Genomic DNA, 19,615 nt, shown 5'->3' on the forward strand with positions numbered 1-19,615 from the left:
GGCTGCGGTGCCACATCTTCTCACTGCCACTTCCAGGAGTGTAAAAGCACATCAAAGAGGGGGTGAGGAAAGTTGGGGGATAAAGACAGGCTGGGGCTGGGCCAGGCGCTCAGGCTGGGGCACGTGAGCAAGGGGATGGTCACACTGGGAAGCAGCAGGACACGGGTGCAACAAGGGACAGAGACAGCTGGTGCCTGCCTGGAAGGGCTGGCTGGAGCAGGGCTGCGTGCCCGTCTGTGAGTCCCAGCTGTGCAGCCAAGGTCAGAGGAAGCACAGGGGAAGGTGAGGTGGCTGTGGCCCCACGTGTGCAGCCCCTGAGCCAACCCGGGTTTGGCTGGACAGCAACCTGTTAGTGGAGGGCAGGAAAGGGGCAGGGGCAGGCAGTCGTGCGGGACTGCTGGGGTGGCATGGTCTGGGAACGGGTTCTGCCAGATCAGCCCCAGGGTGCCCAGGTGTGGAGCAGGGCCAGGGCAGAGCCAGGGCGCTACAGCCAACCTGCCTCTCCCCAGGAGAGAGCCAAGCATCCCCTTGTGCCACTGAAAAGTCTGCGCTCGTGGGGGGGTTAGCTCTGCTTGGTTCCCTGTTGCCTTTGGGTCCTCCTGGTGATGCCTCTACCTCCAGCGTGTCTCTGCGCTTTGCCAAGGGCGCCTCTTGCCCACCAGCTCTGCGCACCATGTGAGGAGCTGGAGCACAGGCAGCAGAAGGAGGGTCTCGGGTGGGCTGCGGAGGTGGAGCCTGGGGAGGGGCTGCAGCCTCGCTGCTCCGAGAACAAAGCCTGGCGGCGGCAGGCTCAGTGCTCCCACCGCATCCCTGAGCAGGGTCCCACCACATCCACCCCCAAAGCCATCTGAACTGCTTGTGGGGCGCCTGCCCCGGCCCCAGCCCCCGCGCTGGCCCCGGCAGCTGCTCCACAGCTGCTCCCAAACTCTCACAGCCTCTTAGGGCGGCTCCGGCTCTGGCCTCGCTCGGAAATGCTGGTGCGAGGAAGGCGTGGGGGGAGCGGGCGGCACAGCCAGGGCCCGAGGCATCCTGTCCCATGTCCCTCTGGGGTCATCCACGGGCTGCTCTGAAGGGTTTGTCTTGGGACGGGTCACTCCAGCAGTATCCCCAGCCTGCAGGAGTCAAGTCCTGTGCGCTCTTCATTGCTGCTTTGGCACAGAGACCCCTCCAGCGCGGTGCTGGTCCAGGCTGGGGGCAGTGCTGGTGACAGGGAATCGCTGCCTGTCCTGGCAAGAGCAATAGGCTGGGAGCTCCTGCAGAGCCCTGCATGGGTCAGTGGAAAAACAACTGTGGGTTCACGCAGAGGCAAAACCTTCTGGAAAACGTGTTCGCGGACACAGCCTGGCAAGGTTCAGAAAGGACCGGGGGTTTGGAAGCGGTGGGCAAGGAGGGGGAGATGGGCGGCAAAGAAGCTCCCTGAAAGAGGAGTCCACTGACCCCCTGCACAAGCAACGAGGGCATGGCTGGGTGTGTAAGGCAAAGCCTACGGTGCCGTGTCCTTGGAGAGGAAACCTTGGACATGGGGGCTCGGTGTAGGGCAGCTGAAGGCTCAGGAAGCCCGGTGTGCCACGTCCTCTGGGTGTAGAGGACGTGGGCCAGGGGAGAGTCTGGGGATGGAGAGGACCACCCAGTATAAGAGGTCTCTAGAGTGCAAGTTCTCAGGAGGGGCAGCACAGGATGCGGGGTCCCCAGAGCGGAGGAGAGCCCGGGATGTGAAATCACCGGGTGCGCAGGATCCCAAGAGAAGCTGAGCCGGGGTTGTTCGGTGTCCCTGGGGCGGGGGTGGCCCGGGGCGCGGTGTTGCGGGGGCACAGCAGAGCCCAAGCTGCGGGATCCCGGGGGCGAGCTGTGTGCGGGGGCGACCCTGGGCGGGGGCGATGCTACCCGCACCCCCGGAGTCCCGGCTCGGGGCCGGACGGCGCGGCCGGCGGAGTGCCCTGGGGGCGCCCCGGGGGCGGGGGACGGGCGGGGGGGCGGAGGAGAGGGGAGGGGGGCCGCCGTTCGCGGCGCTAGGACCGGGCGCGGCGGCGGGCGGAGCCTCCCCGCCGCTCGCCCCTCCGCCCGGCCGCTGCGGCAGTGTCTCGGAGGCGGGCAGGCGGCCGGTCCCTCCGGTCCCCCGGCAGCATCCCGGCCCCGCCATGGCTGGCGTCGGCTTCGCGGCGCACCGCCTGGAGCTGCTCGCCTCCTACCAGGACGTGATCGGCGAGGACAGCCCCACCGACTGGTGAGCGCGCCCGCCGCCGCCGCCGCCCCTTTGTCCCCGCCGCCGCCGCCCTTTGTGCACGGAGCCGCCCGGTAACACCGGCCGCGCCCCGCGCTGCGCCCCCCGCCGTCCCCGGGAGCCCCGGCACACAAAGGCGGGCGGGGCGGCGGGGGGTGTGCCCGGCTCGCCGCCCCCGGTGCCCGCACCTGCCCGCCGCACCGGGCCGGGGCGCGGTCCCCGCTTTGTCTGCGCCGGGCCGGCACGTGCGAGCGCCGGGACCCGCCGGTCGCGGGAGTCCCCGGCACGGCCCGGTCCGACCCGCAGCCGGGCAGCGAGAGCGGGGAATTCGCGCACGACGGGGAGGGCCCGGTGGGGGCTGCCCGGTGCTGGGCCCGGCACCGGTTCTTCGCCATTGTCTGGGGCAGGAGCCGCGGGAAGGGGCGCCCGGGGGAAGGGGGATGGGGAGGAGATCGGGGAGCCCCCAGCCCGGCCCCGCTCCCGACCGGTCCTACTCCCGACCGGCCCCACCTGTATCCCGGCAGCGGGCGGTCCCGCTGCCCGGCGGAGAGAGGCCTGAGGCCGCGGGGGCACCGAGCATCCCCCGCCGGTTCCGCTGCCCTCAGATTTCCCCAAGCTTCTGGGCTGCCACATCCCTGGGCATCCCTGGGGGGTCGTGGTGCGTCGGTCCGGGATTGCCCCGCCGGGCTGGGATTTCTGCTGAGTCGGGGAGGGGAGTGGCTGTCTCCACTGGGACCCTCGACTGCTCGCCCTGTCCGCACCCCGGTGGGGTGCATCCGGTGTCGGAGCCGGCTGGATCCAGGCCCGCTGCAGAGAGCATCACCCACTGCCAGCCCAGCCACATCTCCCAGCCCAGCCGGGTGCCGGGAGGCTGCCTGGGGCCATCTGTTCCGCGATCCCCTCCCTGCCCTCCAGGGTGCCTCTGGCATGCGGGGTGGGAATGCTGCCGGCACGCTGGGGCGCATCTCGCTGGGCAGAGCCGAGGCGCTGGACGGTGTGGGGTGCTGCTGGGTGCATGCTGTGCATGATGCTTTTGGTGGGGGGCGGACGGGGGGGGCAACTGTGCACCCACCATCCATCCAGAGGCACCCACCACCCCTCCGGGATACACCCACCACCCATCCGGGGACTCCCACCTCCCAGCTGGGCTGCACCCACAACCCAGCCGGTCAGATGTCTATCTAACCAGGTCCCTGCTCTCAGGACAGGGCTGTGTGGGCCTGGGCAGGTCCGGGTCTCTGCCAGCCCCCGGGGGTCTCCGCCGGGGCCCCACAGTCCCGCTGTCAGCCCAAGGGCGCTGTGGGCAAGCGCCGTGTGTGTTGCCGGCCAGGCGGCAGCTGTCAGCCCTGGGTACATCTCGCTTCCCGGCATCCGCTGCAAAGGAGCCGTCCCTGCCAAAGCTGCTGAGAGCAGCAGAATCGGTTCCCGGGAAGGCGAGTGCCGGTGGCTGCTCCCCCCCCCACACCTCTAACGCTGATCCTGACCAGGCAGTGGTCCCCTGCCATGCCCATCCGTGGGGCTGAGTTTGCTCCATCATCCCCAGCTGCTCCATCCTCCCCAGCCACTCCATCCCATTGTCAGCGGAGTCCTTGCCTGTGGGACCAGCATCCCCTCTGCAGGCCCTGCTGCGGGGGTGCGGGATGAGGGGTGATCCTTGTGGGGCTGCATCGGGCAAGGTGATGAGGACAGCCCCACGGGGAGGAGGGCCCAGCCTGGCTGAGCCAGGGTGCTGCCTGGGAGGACACTGTGCCAGAGCCTGGCCCTGGGCCGGTACCGGGGAATGCCACGCTCTTGCCCAGCCGGGATCCCTCTGTTTAGTCTGGGATTCCCCCTGCTCCAGCCCGGTCCTGGAGGGTCCGAGCATCCCCTCCCCCTGCCCGGCCCCGCGAAGGCTGCTGGGGCCCATTACTCGATCGGAAAGGAATTTGGTGCTGCTTTCTGAGCACGCCGACTCCCTGGAGCTCCCAGCCACATTGGAAACACATGTGCCGGGGCTGGGGCGGGAGGCTTGGGCGATGTGACCCCTCCCTGGCCATGACATGGGGGGTGGGCTGCCGTGGGAGCCCCGTTCTGGCACCCGGGGATGCTGCTCTGCCTGCTACGGTGAGCAGCGAGGCCATGCGAGGGCAGCGGGGCTGCAGGCTCTTCGGTTGGGGTGATGAGGGATCTTCAGTGGAGCCCCCCCAGGCTGCACGGGGCATCTCCACCCACGGGTGACCCACATACCTGCAGCTCGGGGGTGGGAAAGGGCTGTATGGTTTGGGTGGAGGGTTTAAATTCCATGGAAGCGGGGTAAGCAACGCATGATGCTGACAGCACCCCCTGTGACACAGCTGGTCCTCAGCGCCAGGGGTTGTGGTGATGCTGTTGGGCTGTGGGTCCCTGGGGGCACCTTTGGGGATGCTACGGGCCCAAGCATAGCTTCCCTGTGTCCTGGAATGGAAGCCTCCATCCTGGCATGGAGTCAGGCTGCGCTGCTGAGCTGAGTCCACAGCAAGCCCCATCTGCCCTGGGAGCACCCCCGGGGTGCAGGCAGCAGCCTTGTGCTCAGATACCACTCAGAATGGCAGGGTTCTGGGGAAAAAAAGCAGGCAGTGGGTGCCCTCAGCACCCCCAGGGCTCCCCAGGCAGTGATGCTATGGCTCTGTCCTACTTCTTTCCTCCTGTCTGCTGCCAGCTGTATACCACCCTGCCAGCTTCCAGCTCAGTGCCCTGGGATCCTCCAAACTGCGGCCATCCTCCCCCAGTCCTGGGGGATCAGGGGCTGCATTTGCCACCCTTCCCTGTCACAGCCATCTCAGACAGCACTTTGCAGCTGTTCCAGGCCTGAAAGCTGGCGCCGGCTGGGGCGGCCGATTAGCGGGATCGGGATGTGCGGATTAAAGTCAATCTTGTTGGTGCAATTATCTGCGGCTCCCTGCCAGGGGCTCGGGGGGCGGCGGGTACTGGAGGCAGAGGGAGGCCCTCTCCCTCTTAGACACCTGCCTGCCTTCCCCCTGCTGTGTAGCTCCAGCCACAGCCCTGTTTTGGGGGTGGCTCTGCCCGTAGGGACCCTCAATTCCTCTTCCCGAGGCTGTGGATTGAAGCTGCGGGCTTGAGTGAGGGCGGCTTTGCTCGGCACAGCGGGGATTTTGGGGCTCTGAGAAGCGCCGTGCAGGCACCACCAGCTGAATGCTGATGGGCAGGGCCGCCCACCCGTGGAGGTGCAGGGATGTGGGGGATCCAGCACGGGCGGCCCTGGCTTTCCGGGTGCAGCGCGTGACGGTGGCAGGCAGGTTTGGGTGCCTGCCAGGCCCCGCAGGTCCCCACTGCCTGCCTGCCTCCCCCGCTCCCCTCCACTAATCACCTCGTCATCGGGGCGAGCTGCATCCCAGCTGGGATGGGGGGGGTTGCCATGGTGATGGAGGATGCTGGTTGCCTAGCGACATCCATCCCCTCGCCCACCCGCCCTGGACCAATTTGGCATGCGTGGTCCCCCCTCCATCTCTGGCTGTGTGCCTCTGGGGAAGTGCTGGCTGGTGGGGGTCCCCGTGGAGCCCCCAGAGGGGCTGGCCAGGGCACAGTGGGAGCGACAGGGGGTTTCCCATCAGTTGGGAATTGTTTCTAAGGAACAGTCTCCATGACGGCCCCATCACACTCTGGCGGTTCATTGATTTGCTGCTGCTGGTGCTCCGGCGTCCTCCCCCAGCCTGGTGCCTGCTGGGCTAGTGGCTCACGCAGCCGGGCACGTGAGTGGACCCGGGTCCTTACTGGGGCACAGGATTGTCCCCAAACCTGGTCAGTAGCTGGGAGGGTCGTGAGGGGACAGGGGTGGGCGAGCAAGTTGCTGTGAGACTGTTGGCTTATAGCACAGCAGTCAGTGGGTCCCTGTGTCCAAGTGACTGTTCTGTCACCAAACTTGGGACCCTTCCCCATAGCTGCCACCAAGGGTTGGGGAATAGGCCCTGCCCTACATCCTGTCTGCCTTGCCTGGCAGTCTGGCTTTTGGTGCTGTTGATGGACAAAGGGTTGAGGCTGTGTGCTAATTTTGGGACAAGCGGCAGGACCCCAGGACATACCCTGACCTCAGTGTAAGCAGGATGGGGAGGTTGGGGGCTGCCCCACACTCCTCTTGGCTTTGGTTCACCCATGGTGTCTTCCCAGGGCCCTCTACACATACGAGGATGGCTCTGATGACCTGAAGCTGGCAGCGTCGGGAGGTAAGGTCCTCTGTCCCCTCTGCCTGTACCGGTGTTTTCCCTGTCACCTGTTCCTGGTGCTGGGTGCACGTGGGCTGATGGTGCTGTGCCAGGTGGAGGTTTGCTGGAGCTTTCTGGCCACTTTGAGATTCAGAAGGTGATGTATGGCTTCTGCAGCGTCAAGGACCCCCAGGCTGTGCTCCCCAAATATGTCCTCGTCAACTGGGTGAGTCTGGGGGCCATGCTGAGGGAGGCTGTGCCGTGCGCACAGGGATATGGCTGGGTGTGAGGGAGTTGGCAGTGGTCAGGGACTGTGGGTGCCCCACAGCCCTGCTGTCCCACTGTGGTCAGTGGGGTGGGGGTCACCCTGCTGCCCCTCTCAGCTCAGTCCCTCCCTGACTGCCACAGGTGGGTGAGGATGTGCCGGACGCCCGCAAATGCGCCTGTGCCAGCCACGTAGCCAAGATTGCCGAGTTCTTCCAGGTGGGTGACACTGGGGAGGGGGAAGACATTGCCATGGCACTGATCCTGAACCCTGATGGCTGCTTGCACCCCCTCAGGGCGTCGATGTCATCGTCAATGCCAGCAGCGTGGAGGACATTGACCCAGGGGCCATCGGGCAGCGGCTCTCCAACGGGCTGGCCCGTGTCTCCAGCCCGGTGCTGCACCGCCTGCGGCTGCGCGAGGATGAGAACGCCGAGCCTGTGGTAATGTCCCCATGGCAGCGCTGATGATGGTGGTGGGACTGGGGCATCCCTCCCGCCCGGGGCTCCTGTCCACCACAGCCCCTCACCCCGTGTGCCGCTTACTGTTACCCCAGTCGCTGATCCCAGCCCCTCCACCTCCCCTGCCTCTCCTCTGTCCCAGGGCACCACTTACCAGAAAACCGATGCCACCGTGGAGATGAAGAGGCTCAACCGGGAGCAGTTCTGGGAACAGGCAAAGGTGGGATACAGAGGGACAGCTGGTAGTCCCCAGGGAGAGAGGTGAGCTGCTGGGCAGCCGCCTCATTCATTGCCCCCACCAGAAAGAGGAGGAATTGCGTAAGGAGGAAGAGCGGAAAAAGGCCCTGGATGCCCGGCTGCGGTTCGAGCAGGAGCGGATGGAGCAGGAGCGGCTGGAGCAGGAGGAGCGGGAACGGCGCTACCGGGAGCGCGAGGAGCAGATCGAGGAGCACAGGCACGGCTGGGGTCGGGTGGGATGTGGGTATGGGATGGCTGCACACACATGGTACGGGACGTACTGTGAGTGTCTGGGTGGGCACTCAGGTGTCCCTTACAGGGTGGGGTTGGGGCAGAGACTGGCGGGAGCCAATGCCCAGCGCCTCTTCCATTTCCCCATTGCAGGAGGAAGCAGCAGAGCTTGGAGGCGGAGGAGGCCCGGCAGCGCCTGAAGGAGCAGTCCATTTTTGTAAGTGCCATGGCAGGGCTGGGGCCAGGATCAGAGCCGGGGCTGCTACTGGCATTACCCCCAAGGAAAGGTTTTTCCCAGTGGGGTGCCTGGGGCTGGGAAGTGATGCTGCGTCTCTTCCCAGGGGGATCAGCAAGAAGAGGACGACAGGCAGCAGTTTCGGAAATCAGAGTCAGAGGTGGAGGTGAGCATGGTGATGGCTGTGTCCTCACTCCCCGTCCAGCAATGACTACAACTAGACAGGAATGAAGTTGTGGGATGCATAGAGGGTGGTCCCACAGCCCCATGCCACTGGGGTGGCGGGGCTCAGCCTCCCCCATCCCCACAGGAGGCTGCTGCCATCATCGCTCAGCGGCCTGACAACCCCAGGGACTTCTTCAAGCAGCAGGAGCGGGTGGCATCAAGCAGCAGCGATGCTATCTCACCAGGCAGCCACAGGACAGGTGAGGGGCTGTGGGGGGCTGTGCGCACAGGGGTGGGCACCAGGAGACCAGGGCACAGGTGAGTGCAGTGTCACAGCTCAAAAGGTTGCAGTGGGGTATGGAAAGACCAGGGATGCAATGTGGGGAGGGGATGTACCCTCTGCCATCACTGGCACTGTAGTTCTGGGTGCCAAGGGTATGAGGATGGCAGGGGACATCCTGCTCTGCTGTGCCACCATCACTGCCGCCATCACTGCCACTGCCACTGCACCTCACGTGGCCCCTGCAGCTGGGGCAGCTTGTCAGGGGCTGAATGTCAGGTTGTCTTCAGAAAATCGGGCTCACCCTGCTCCCTGCTCCCTCCTCACCCTGCTCAACCTGCTGGGTGTTGTCCACTCACCCGTCATAGCACCATGCCCGCAGCCAAGTTGGCAGCGTGGTCAGTGTGTAGAGGTGGGCAACTGGAGGTCCAGGGATGTCTTGGGAATACATCCCATGGTGACAACTAAAAAGGGGCAGGAGAGAGTGAGGCAGATGTGAGGCACTTGGTGTGCTGCCAGCTGGCAAGGAGTGCCCCATGGAGAAGCTGGGCTGCACCACAGTGTTGGGACTCTTTTTGTGAATCTAGGGAAGGACTGTCTGTCCTGGTGGCTGCCTCTGGCCATGGGGCCGTGTCATGGTGCTGTGCTGTGGGGCTGTGCTGTGGGGTTGTGCTGGGAGGGAGCCTGTGACATGTTTTCTTGTGTGGTGTGCCGTGGGTTGTGCCATGGGCTGTGCCATGGGGATGTGCTGTGGGGTTGTGCCATGGTGCTGTGCCTTGAGGCACTGCTGTGGGGTTGTGCCATGGGTTGTGCTGTCTGCTGTGTGTTCTGGCCATGCCGTGGGTTGTGCCGTGGGTTCACGCTGTGGGGCTGTGCTGTGGCTGAGCAGATAGTTGTTCCCACGGCCGTGTCCTGGCCTCTCTCCCCACCTGGCCAGGCTGTGCTGCCTCACATCCTTCTGTCCTGCTGCCTTTCCATCCTCTTGTCCTGCCATTCTCCCACCATGCTGCCTTCCACCCTGCTGTTCTCCCATCCCAGTGCCCTGGTGCTCCAGCCCCGCCACGACTGCGCTGAGCAGGGACTGACCCATCTCTTTGCTCTCTCTCTCTCTCTCTCTCTCTCTCTCCGTCCGTCTGTCTGTCTGTCTATCTTTCTCTCACAGGTCGTCTGCACTGTCCTTTCATAAAGACAGCTGACAGTGGGCCACCTTCTTCCTCCTCCTCCTCCTCCTCCCCCCCACGGACCCCCTTCCCCTATATCTCCTGCCACCGCACTCCAAATCTCTCCTCTTTCTTCCCATGTAGGTAGCTGGGAGTTCCCGGGCACACAGCTCCGGGGGTCGAGCCGCGGGCAGCTGCCCCACAGCCCACCCAGCCCCACGGCACACCGGACCAGCAGCGGAGGCAGCACGGGCACCCCGAGGGGGACAGGCACCCTGACGGGGACGGGCACCAGGCCGGGACCTGCTGGGGCTGGCCCCATGCTGGTCCCTGTGCCCCTGGAGGGGGACATAGGGCAGGCTATGCCCATAGGTCAGATGGGAATAGCATAGAGCTCTGCCTGGGGAGTTGTTGGTCCACAGCAGGATGGAATAGAATGTGCCCATGGGGCAGCAGTGAATAGGAGAGCTGTGCCCTGGATCATGCAGGACTGTGCCCATGAGGCAGGGTTGGGCAATGTGGGAAAAGCTGTGCCAGAATCATGTGCTGATGGGGCAGAAGGGAAAGGGACATCTCTGCCCTGGACCATGCAGGTCTGTGCCCATGGGGCAGAATTAAGCAGTGTGGAAAAGGCTGTGTCCAGGATCATGTGAGGCTGTGCCAATGGGGCAGAGGAAGATGGAACAGCTGTGCCATGGACAAGACTGCAAGACTGTCCACAAGACAGTGTGGAGTGGAAAATGTTGTGCTCAGGAATGTGTGGGGTTGTGCCAATGGAGCAGAAGGAGCCAGGTGGGGCTGTGCCCCCACAGGCACATTTGACAGGGCTCAGAGCTGTACCCACACAGGCTGTGCCAGGGCACAGCTGAGTGATGTTTGGGCAGAGCCAGTGTGCACCAAGACAGGTATGGGGCTGCCTGTCCCCTTACCCAGCAGATGTGGGGGCTGAAACTCGGGGGTGGTGGGGACACCTGGAAGGGACCTGGTGATTGCTGCACCCCTGGAAGCCTTCACCCCACCACCCCGGAGGGGACGACGTGGTGGCAGGTACACAGTGATGTGCACTTGACAGATCACAGCTGGGTTGGTGTGGGGCAGGAGCGATACTGGGGTGCTGGTTTTCCCCCTCAATGTGGGCAGCCCCTCCACGCCACCACATCTCCCTTGTCTGCAGGCAGCCAGTCGGACGCCTTCCGCAAGGCCTCGGCAGCGGGCTGCAGCCCCTGCGAGTCCAGCCCGGCCGCCACGCCGCTGGGCGATCTGGGCACCCGCGCGCCCGCTGACCAGACGCCGGCAACGCCCAAAGGTGGGCGCAGGGCTGGCGCTACCTCCCCCTGCCCGGGGCTGCCGGGTGCATCCCAGCTGCAGCCCCCTCAGCTCTGCTGCAGCCCTGCTAACCGTGCTCGCGTGGCTCAGTGCGTCCATGCTGTCCCATCCGCATTCCTTGGTGTATCTATCCCGCCTGGCTCTGCTGTGTCCCACAGCACATCCCCACTGCAGCCCCCTCGACTCTGCTGCAGCCCCCCCCCGGTTGCCCTTGCATGGCTCAGTGCATCCATGCTGTCCCGTCTGCATCCCTCGGCATATCCCACCTGGCTCTGCTGTGTCCCCCAGCACATCCCTGCCGTACCTGCTGCTCCGTGCTGCTGCATCCCTCAGTGCAGCCCCACCGTCATTGCTGCATCCCTACTGCCTCCAGTGCATTTTCTAATGCCAGTGCATCCCTGCTGTCTCTGCTGCCCCCCACGTCATGCATCGCCCCATCTCCAGTGCATTCCCCCTGCTCTGTACATGCCAGCCCTCCCTGCTGCATCCCCCCGTGCAGCCCTGCTGTCTCTGCTGGGTCCCCCGGGTGCAATGCTGCCCAATCTGCACCATCCTGCTGTATGTCCTTTCAGGGCTGCTGTATCCCCCTGTGCATCCCCTCTGCCCCACTGCATTTCCAGGGCACCCCAGCCAGCTCTGCTGCTGACACATGTCACCATGTGTCCCTGCTACATTCCCACTTGCCACTTGGCATCCTCTGATGCATCCCAGATTTCCCTTCTGTATCTTCTCAGGGTGCCTGTCCCATTCCCTCCACAGCCTTTTCTGCCTCCCTGCCACTCCCTGAGGGATTACCTTGTCCTTCCCCATGTCCCCTCACTCCCTCGTGCATGCCACAATCCCCTCCCTGCCCAGTCACCCCCACCCATCTTTGCAGCATTCCCCATACTGTGCCCAGTCTAAAGGAATCCGAATCCTCCTGAGCAGTATCCCTGTCCCTGGGTGACCCCCAGCTCTGGATGAGATTGTCTGTCCCCACTGACTGCTGTCCCCTCCTTGCAGAGTCCCCCAGCCCCAGCGCGCAGGAGCCCGGGCCAGCCACACCCGAGCAGCACTGGCCCTTCCCAGGGCCCGAGGACAAGGCCATGGAGCCCCCTGGGGACGAGCCCAGTCACAGGCCAGTGTGGACAGCGGGGGGTGATGCCCTGGGGGACCTGGTGACCCTGGAGCCCACCGAGCCTTCCCTGCCACCCGTGGCTGATGAGCCCCAAACTGGGGAAGCCCCCAACCCTGAGAGCCTCATCGACCTGTGGCAGAGCGACGGGGTGACTTCCCCAGCTGCCTGGCCCCTGCCTGCTGCCCCTGTCCCTGAGACACCCCCAGCCATGCTGCCCGAGGAGGGGGCCCTGCTGAGCCTGGATGAGCTGCCTGAGCCCCCCGCCACCTTCTGCGATGCAGAGCAGGAGGATGAGGATGAGGAGGTGGTAGCTGGTGAGGGGGACCCCCAATCCCAGGATCTGGGCTGCCAGCACACACCCCAGGAAGACACCCTGGGCCGAGAGACGCCCCCCATCACCAATGGGGAGATGGCCCCCAAGGATGGGACACCAGGTCGTGGGGAGCAGGTGAGCATCACTGTGGGGAGAGATCAAGGGAAGAGGGGTGGCTGGGGGGGTTCCTGACAACCTACCCCCCCCCCCCCCCCCCCAGGCCAGCGAGGGCTACTTCAGCCAGTCCCAGGAGGAGGAGGTGCCCCCCCCCGAGGAGCTGTCGGCCAAAGCCCCCCAGCCCATCTTCTACAACAAGCCCCCAGGTGAGTGAGGACAGTGAGGAGGGGGAGCCTGTCCCTCTCTGGAGCGTCCCAAGCCATCCTGACCCCTCTCCCTGTCCTCCAGAGATCGACATCACATGCTGGGATGCAGACCCTCTGCCCGAGGAAGAGGAGAGCTTTGGGGGGGCCCTGTGAGCCCAGGCCCCGCTGCCGGCACAGGCAGCCCGCCCCGGCCGGCGCGGGGCACGAGGGGGCTGCAGCCGGGGGCCGGGCCCCCCTCACCCCTCTGGGGCCCCGCAGGATGAGGCCCAAGTGGTGGCCGCCCCGCTGCAACCCTGCCCCGGGGCACCTTTTACAGCCCCCCCTTCTCCTCCTTTCTTTTTTAAGTTGTCGGTAGGAGCCGTGTCAGCCCCCAGCCCTCCCTTAGCAGGCCCCCTACCCCCGATACCCCAGCACCCCTCTGGGGGGGACGACACACGCTCGCATCCCCTGCTCGGATGTGGGACAGGGTCCTCGTTCTCTTCGTGCCCCCCACCCCCAAAGAGCCCCCTCAGTACTTTGCACGAGTTCAAAAAAAAAAGAATAATAATAATAATAATAAATGAATATGGCAATAAAGTGACCCGACCGAGGCAAGGCTGCAGCCAGCGGCGTCCCCCCCCCCCCCCCCCATACCCCGGCAGGGAGCTGGTGTGGGGGCTTTTACCCCTTTCCCACTCCTCTTTTGCTGGGAGCTCCGTCCTCCCCTGCTTGGCCCCTGCTTGGCCCCTCTCCCCCATTCCCCCCGGAAACTTTTTGGAAAGCACAAGTTCTGTACCAGCGGTGTGCTCATGTCTGTTAATAAATAAAGCGTCTCCCACGGGGGCTGCAGCCTTCTGGGGTGGCAGGGAGGGCTGGGAGTGGGGGGGGGGGGGGCTGCCTTGGGAAGGGGGCGGTGCCACCATGCCAGCCCGCCAGGAGGCAAACCCGAGCCACAAACTTTTATTCTCAAACTGTAACAAACAAAAAATTTAAGAAACAGAGCAGAGTCCGGGTCCCCAACGCCCCCGGCCATAGGGGGGCCGGCGGGGGCCAGACGGGGAACCAGCCCCTTCCGCGCCGGCGGCGATGGCCCGCGCCGGGGCGGGTGTCCCTGGGGTGACACGAGCAACCTAAGCCCCCCACCCTCCCAGGTGCATGGCAAGGTCCGGGCTTCCCCCGTGGCCGCTGTTAGACAGCGGTAGTCCTGCCGAAGAGGGGCATGGAGACCGGGAGGTGCCAGGGTCCCGTCTCGTAGGTGTCCCTGCTGCTGAGCTCCGAGTCCGTCCAGCTGGGAAACATGCGTGGGGAGCACTCCTGCTGCAGGTAGAGGTCCGGGCAGGCAGGGCCGGGGCTGGCTGAGCGGGGCAGGTGCAGCGCTGAACCGTAGCCGGCGTCCAGGAAAAGGGGTTTGTAGCTGGGAGGCTGCTCCTGCTTCTCCAGCCGCTCATGGCTCAGGAAAGGGGCGTTGATTTTGCGGTAGAGCCCCCGCGTGTCCATCAGTACCTCGCTGTACGGCGGGGGGGGCTCCGCCATCAGCAGCGCCTCCTCATAGCACGGCGGCTTTGACAGGTCCGACTCTGCAAGGCAAAGCCCCCCCCGGACCCCTGCTGCCGTCAGCGCTGCACCCCGGCTCTCACGTCGTATCCCCCCCAAACCAGAGGGAGGCATGTGCTGCGGGGATGCGAGAGCCCCTCCCTGCTCCTTACCGTGCCGGCAGCTCCAGGGCCGGGGGGGTGGGATGTGGTGGGGGTGATGATGGTGATGGTGGGGCTCGAGGCGGAGGCGGTGGGGAATGGCGATGCCGGGGGGGCTGCCCCCGTAACCCTCGTAGTGCAGTGGCTCCATCTCCAACGCGCGCAGGCTCTGCTCCCGCAGCCGCTCCTCCTGCTGCCTCTTCACCCGCCGCCGCAGGTAGCTGCAGAAGCAGCACAGCAGCACGATGAGGCCCCAGATGAGCCAGAAGCCCGCGAAGCAGGTGAGGAAGGTGTAGGTGCCCTGGGACATCACCATCTTGGCAGCCGGCCCCGGGGGGAGGCCCCCGCCTCTCCCTGACCTCGGGATGGGGGAACGGGATGCTCAGGGCGGCGGCAGGGTCAGGGAGGACCCGATGCTGTCAGGGCCGCCGAGGGCATCTCCCCGGGCCGTGCCCGGCGCCGTCTCCTCTGGCCCGCGGGCGCGCCTGCCGTCAGGGGTCCGTCCTCGCCATGGAGCTGGGGGGGGCTGGAGCGGGTGGGTCAGGCCTGGGTGCGCCGGGCGGGCGGTGGGGCGGGGGGCCGGCGGGGCGGGCGGCGGGGGGACGGGGCTGCCGGGGTCCCGCTGCCCATCGCTGGGGGGGGACCGCTGGGGTAGGGGCCCTGCAACGAGACAGACGCGAGCGTGAGCGACACGGAAACGTGGACGCCCTGTTCCCATGGTGACTCGCTCCACATGCGCCGCAGAGCCCGCAGCCAGGGGGAACCGTGCCTGGCACCCAGTGCACCCCCCGCTATCTCCCCCATGGATGCGAACCTGCACAGTCCCCCTAGAATTGCCCAGGGCACTGCTGGGCACCCTGGGGTGGGAGGTGGATGCTGTGGTCCTACAGCATCATCTTCAAGATCTCCTTCTTTTGCCCACCCAGTGCACCTTAAATTGGCTGCTTAGCACAGTCAGCTCATCCCTGTGCTGCCACACAAGAGGGTGACCCGGGGAGAAGGAGGCACAAGAAGAGGTGCCGGTTGCCTGCAGCACGTGGCGTTCACAGGAGCACCGAAGCCATCGCTGGCCTCACAGCCCCTGGGGATGGTGGCACCTCAACACAGCAATGCAGAGCCAGGGGTGGTGGTGATGGGAACCATCACCTTTGCCCTTTAGGCAGGGTGACAGCTTGGTCACATCCAGGCAAACACCAAACGTCAACGTTGTGTGCCAGGGCCAGGTCTGCTCCTCAGTGAGCAGCGAGAAGCACCCATGGGTGCTCGCAGGCAGGCACGTAAGAACCCGTCCAGATTCTCTTTATCATGGTTTGGGAGAAAACGGGCTCAGCAGCAGGGAGGAGGGTGAGCCTGGAGCCACGGCAGCCGAGGGCTGGGTGTCCACGGCGACACCATCACTCCTCCGAAGAAGGGCGAAGGGGTGCGGGGTGCTCCGTCACCCTGCGGTGCAGGGCCACACTGCTGGCTAGGGACCACGGCAGGGCCTCCGGGTGCTGAGGGTGCCGGCGGGGCCGGAGGGCCGAGCCCGGCGGAAGGAAGAAGCGATGGGGAAGGAAGGAACCGGGAGCCCTGACCACGCTCCGGCGGGCAGCGGGGGCTGCTCCATCACGCAGACAAACGCGTGGGCTGAAGCAGCGCCGGGATGTGGGTCTTTGGGGAGGGGGTGCTCTGGCTGAGGCCAGCTGGGTTCGGGCAGCGCTCGCCACATCAGTTGCAACAGGCTCCGCGCCGGCAGCGTGGGGATCCCCGGGGAGGACAGGTACAGTGCGGGAAGGGCCGTTGGTCGAGCCTCGGGATGACGGCCGGGGGGACACCGGGAAGCGGTGCAGGGCGGGCTGGCGGCGCCGCGGACCGGGGGCGTTCGCAGCTGGGGCGTGCGGGGGGAGCGGGGCTGCCGAGGACGTGCGGGCTGGGGGAGGAGCGGGGCCGGGCTGGAGACACTCACGCCGGGCGGAGAGCGGAGCGGTCGCCGAGCCGGGCCTCGCCGGTAGCCCGGGTCGCCCCGCTGCCCCCGGCCGCGGCCTGGGGCCCGCTGCCCGCGTCGCATCCCTGCTCGGTGCCTCCGCGGAGAGGGTGACACCCCGGCTGGGAACCTCCCCGCTCCCCATGCCGGGGCGCGGCACCCCTTCCTCATCCTCCTTCTCCTTCCCCGGGGCGCGCGACCGCCAGGGCCGGACCGGAGATGCGCGCCCCGGTACGCGCCGCGCGCCCCCGCCGCGGCCCCCGGTGGCGGCGGCCCCGCGCGCCCCCGCCCCGGCCCCTTTGCCCCCGCACCGCGCAACAGGCGGAGGCGCCGCACCCGCTCCCTCCGCGGCTCCCGTTACCGGCGGCGGCGGCGCACGTGGCTCAGGCGGCGGGCGGCGGCTCCATAGGGCGGCGGGGGAGGGGGCCCGGTGCGCGCCCGGTGCGCGTCGCCGCCGCCGCCGCCTCCCGGCGCTGCCTTTGTCTCCGGTGAGCGCTCCCGCGCCGCTGCCGCGCGCCGCCCCGCCCGCCCGGGCTCCCGCCCCGCCGCTCCGCCCCGCCCTCGGCTCGGGGAGGGATCCGCGGGTCCCCCGCACCCCCCGCCCCGGGACCCGCAGCCGCTCGGGGGCTACCGGCTGGGCACCGGTACTGCCACGGGAATCGCTCCCACCACGCCCGGGGAACGGCGGCGGGATGCCGGTGGCGAGAGGGCCAGGGCATCCCCGGGGGCGGCTGCGGGAGCCCCACGGCGTGGGGGCCGGGGATTCCCGGGTAGCGGCTCCCGATCCGGCTGGGGTGAGGGCGCTGCGATGCCCGCTGGGGTGGTGCCACTGGCTCCCACAGTCAGTAGCCCTGCACTCGCTCTGCAGGTACCCTGGGGGTGCTGCCGCCGTTCCCCCAATGCCAACCCAAGCCTACTCAAGGGGTGACAACTGCGTGCTCCCAGGGTTGACGGCCAGCACAGGGCCACAGGCAGGGAGGGCAGCCCAGTCGCTGCAAGACCTCAGCTCGGCTGGCCACTGCAATGAGACGCGCGGCTCTGCAGGGCAGGGGTGCCAGCCTGGCCCCCAGGACAGTGAGGGATCAAAATGGCACTGGGTGTCCTGGGATCACCCCGCTCCCTTGGGTGCCATATCCCCAAGCAGACCCCTCGCTGGCCTGGCCTGGGCACTTGTCCCTGAGCTATTCCCCCAGCCATTTGCCATCAAGAGGCTGGCACCAGCTCTTCTCTGCTGTAACTGAGGCCGGCAGTCGTGGCTCCCATGGGAGACCCCTCTGGCTTCATACTGCTCCAATCTTGGGGTCCAGAGTCCCCGCTGTCCCTTCTCTGTGCCCCGGGACTGTGCCAGGAGCGGGGCAGTCTGGTTTCAGGGCGGAGCCGTGCCAGATGTAGGTGGGTGATGGGTGTGGGTGCCCCACGCAGGCCATGACCCCGCCGCCGTTTCCTCCCCGTGGGCAGGGTGGCAGGCGCCCGCTGCGGCTGCACACACGGCTCATTGTTCTGCCGGGGCCCGGCCGGAAGGACTTCCTCCATCCCGGCCAGGGGATGACCTGGGGAATCCGAGTGCTGGCAGCCCACTCCCGCCACAGCCGGGCATAGCGGCTCCGGTGTCCGGCCAAGCCCCGCCAAGCCCCCTTGGCTCTCTGGCCCCGACTCACCTTGCTGGAACTCGCTTCCGGGGATCCGACCTCACAGCGCGGCCACGGCAGCCGAGCGCTGCCGGCTCGATGGTTGTGGGGGTGCCCCAGCAGCACCCAGGGCGGGCAGGGGGCTGCGGCCATGCGGGGGGGCAGGGATGCTCCCTTGAGGCATGGGGACCGCAGGGATGGGGGGCACGGTGGGGCCCACGGGCATCGTCAGGTCAGGGCAAGGGCGGGCGAAGGGAGCCAGGCCTCCGGCCCCGCCAGCGCCGGGGGCCGGGAGCTGCTTTCCCCTTCCCCTTCTCCCCACGGCGGCGGGGGGAGGCAGGCGGGGGAGCGCTCCCCGAGCCACATGGTGGGCTGGAGGAGGAGCCGTTGCCCAGGCAACAGCTGAGAGCATCCTTCACCCCTGAAAATGGTGTGCGGAGCTGCCGCCACAGACCCACAGCGCGGGGCACTGCTCAGAACGCCCAGAGCTCACCTGTGTCCCGAGGGTCCAGATCCACCCACTCCAGCTCTGGACATACACCAGCATCCTGTCCCCTCCCTGCTGCTATTCCTCAGCAAGGACCGGGATGGCGATGAGACATCCTTAAAATGCTGGGGCATCACTGGGCAGGTGGGAACAGGCAGAGCAGCTGCCCTGCCCTGCTCAGAGCTCTGTTCACCCCCTGGCCCTGCCCCTGCCCCAGAGCCACCCTGAACATGTGACAGACACACGAACATGCTGGTGTGCCCAGGACCTTGGTGCCAGGGTGCCATGACCCAGGCAGTGCCAGGAGGGCGGCCCAAGGATCCTGCCTGGTGCGTTTGGAACACCAAGCCCTTGGCAGTCCCCATCCCCCTGCCTGCCTTCCTTCCACGGCTGCAGAAAATTCCTGGATTTTACCCCAAGATGCCCCCTCCGAGTGTGAGAACTCCTCCTCGGCCCGCTCCCATAGCAACTGTTCCCTAGCTACCCGGCTGCACTTGCTATTCTCATCCCAGTGCAGCTGCCTGTGCCCCCCCCCGTGCTGCGCACGAGGCTGCCGCCACTGCTGCTGCCGGCCCTGGACCCCAAACCCAACCTGCATCCCCGACCAGGCTGCCCCCCTTTGACTGCTTCACCCTTGGTGACCGTTGTGACCCTCACCCCATGTCACCCCACAGGGTTTCCCCTTGGAGGGACTGTTCCATGGGCTAAGGAGCAGCAGCACTTTGTGCTGCCACAATGTTCCCATTCATGGTGGCCCCCCGAAGCAGTAATTCACTGTGACCAGACGGCAACAGGGCTCTGTCCCAGCCCCACAGCACACCTGGGACAGCCAGGATGGTCTGTGCTGGAGATGAACATGCCCCAGAGGGGATCACAGCAGGTACAAGCAACCCAACAGCACAAGGCCTCATACCTGTCATGCCCTGACAGTGACCCAAAAACAGCAGAAGACACTGAGGGTCATCTGTGATACTCAGGGCTCAGCCAGCATCAGCCTTTTTGCCGTGGAGAGCAACCCCAGTCCTTCCCTGCAGGACAGGAGCACAAACAGAGCCCATCACAACCCAGAAACGAGGTCCCTGCTTCCCTTCTTACAGCCACCAACCCCCTATGGCCTGGAGCAGGCCACCCATGACACGAGAGCAATACAAGGCACAGCAAATCTTTACACTTAACAAAAGGTTAAAAATTTAAATACTCTCCAACTTTAGTGCAAGGCAAGCAAATGATACCACAGGTCCAAGTAGGTGCTCAGCCCCCTTGGGGGGCCTGGCTCAGAATGAGCAGAGGCAGCAGCACACGCATACACGTGTGCACACACACACACAGACAGAAGGGACAAGTTATTGCTCA

General features: G+C 66.2%; 2 protein-coding genes across 4 annotated transcripts; one reads left to right on the forward strand and one right to left on the reverse strand.

The window, feature by feature from the left end:
- Positions 1–2,138: 2,138 nt before the first annotated feature.
- Positions 2,139–12,664, forward strand: DBN1 (drebrin 1). 2 transcript variants are annotated; one of them, XM_062502173.1, is made up of 15 exons: positions 2,139–2,224; positions 6,365–6,420; positions 6,513–6,625; positions 6,808–6,882; positions 6,960–7,106; positions 7,267–7,344; positions 7,427–7,578; positions 7,746–7,809; positions 7,934–7,993; positions 8,138–8,252; positions 9,435–9,572; positions 10,607–10,738; positions 11,761–12,323; positions 12,409–12,511; positions 12,594–12,664. In XM_062502173.1, exons 1-15 carry the CDS (start codon positions 2,139–2,141, stop codon positions 12,662–12,664), a joined length of 1,953 nt encoding a protein of 650 aa, XP_062358157.1. The 2 variants fall into 2 exon arrangements, with proteins under 2 accessions (XP_062358157.1, XP_062358158.1); XM_062502174.1 differs by lacking the exon at positions 9,435–9,572.
- Positions 12,665–13,678: 1,014 nt separating this feature from the next.
- PRR7 (proline rich 7, synaptic) lies at positions 13,679–14,500 on the reverse strand. Of its 2 annotated transcripts, none has more exons than XM_062502416.1 (2): positions 14,197–14,500; positions 13,679–14,067 (listed from the first exon to the last, which is right to left on the reverse strand). In XM_062502416.1, exons 1-2 carry the CDS (start codon positions 14,498–14,500, stop codon positions 13,679–13,681), a joined length of 693 nt encoding a protein of 230 aa, XP_062358400.1. The 2 variants fall into 2 exon arrangements, with proteins under 2 accessions (XP_062358400.1, XP_062358399.1); XM_062502415.1 differs by having other exon boundaries at positions 13,679–14,094; positions 14,128–14,500.
- Positions 14,501–19,615: the final 5,115 nt, after the last annotated feature.

This window comes from Cinclus cinclus, chromosome 14, assembly GCF_963662255.1.
Source record: "Cinclus cinclus chromosome 14, bCinCin1.1, whole genome shotgun sequence".
Classification (NCBI taxonomy): Eukaryota; Metazoa; Chordata; class Aves; order Passeriformes; family Cinclidae; genus Cinclus; species Cinclus cinclus.

Bases quoted from the DNA above. Each gene is read 5' to 3' on its own strand.
- PRR7 (XM_062502415.1), bottom strand. From the start codon at position 14,500: ATGGTGATGTCCCAGGGCACCTACACCTTCCTCACCTGCTTCGCGGGC. The intron at 14,095-14,127 runs GTGAGAGCCGGG...TGACGGCAGCAG, and splicing joins TGGTTTGGGGGGGATACGAC to GGGTCCGGGGGGGGCTTTGC.
- DBN1 (XM_062502173.1), top strand. From the start codon at position 2,139: ATGGCTGGCGTCGGCTTCGCGGCGCACCGCCTGGAGCTGCTCGCCTCC. The intron at 6,626-6,807 runs GTGAGTCTGGGG...TGACTGCCACAG, and splicing joins AATATGTCCTCGTCAACTGG to GTGGGTGAGGATGTGCCGGA. The intron at 10,739-11,760 runs GTGGGCGCAGGG...CCCTCCTTGCAG, and splicing joins GACGCCGGCAACGCCCAAAG to AGTCCCCCAGCCCCAGCGCG.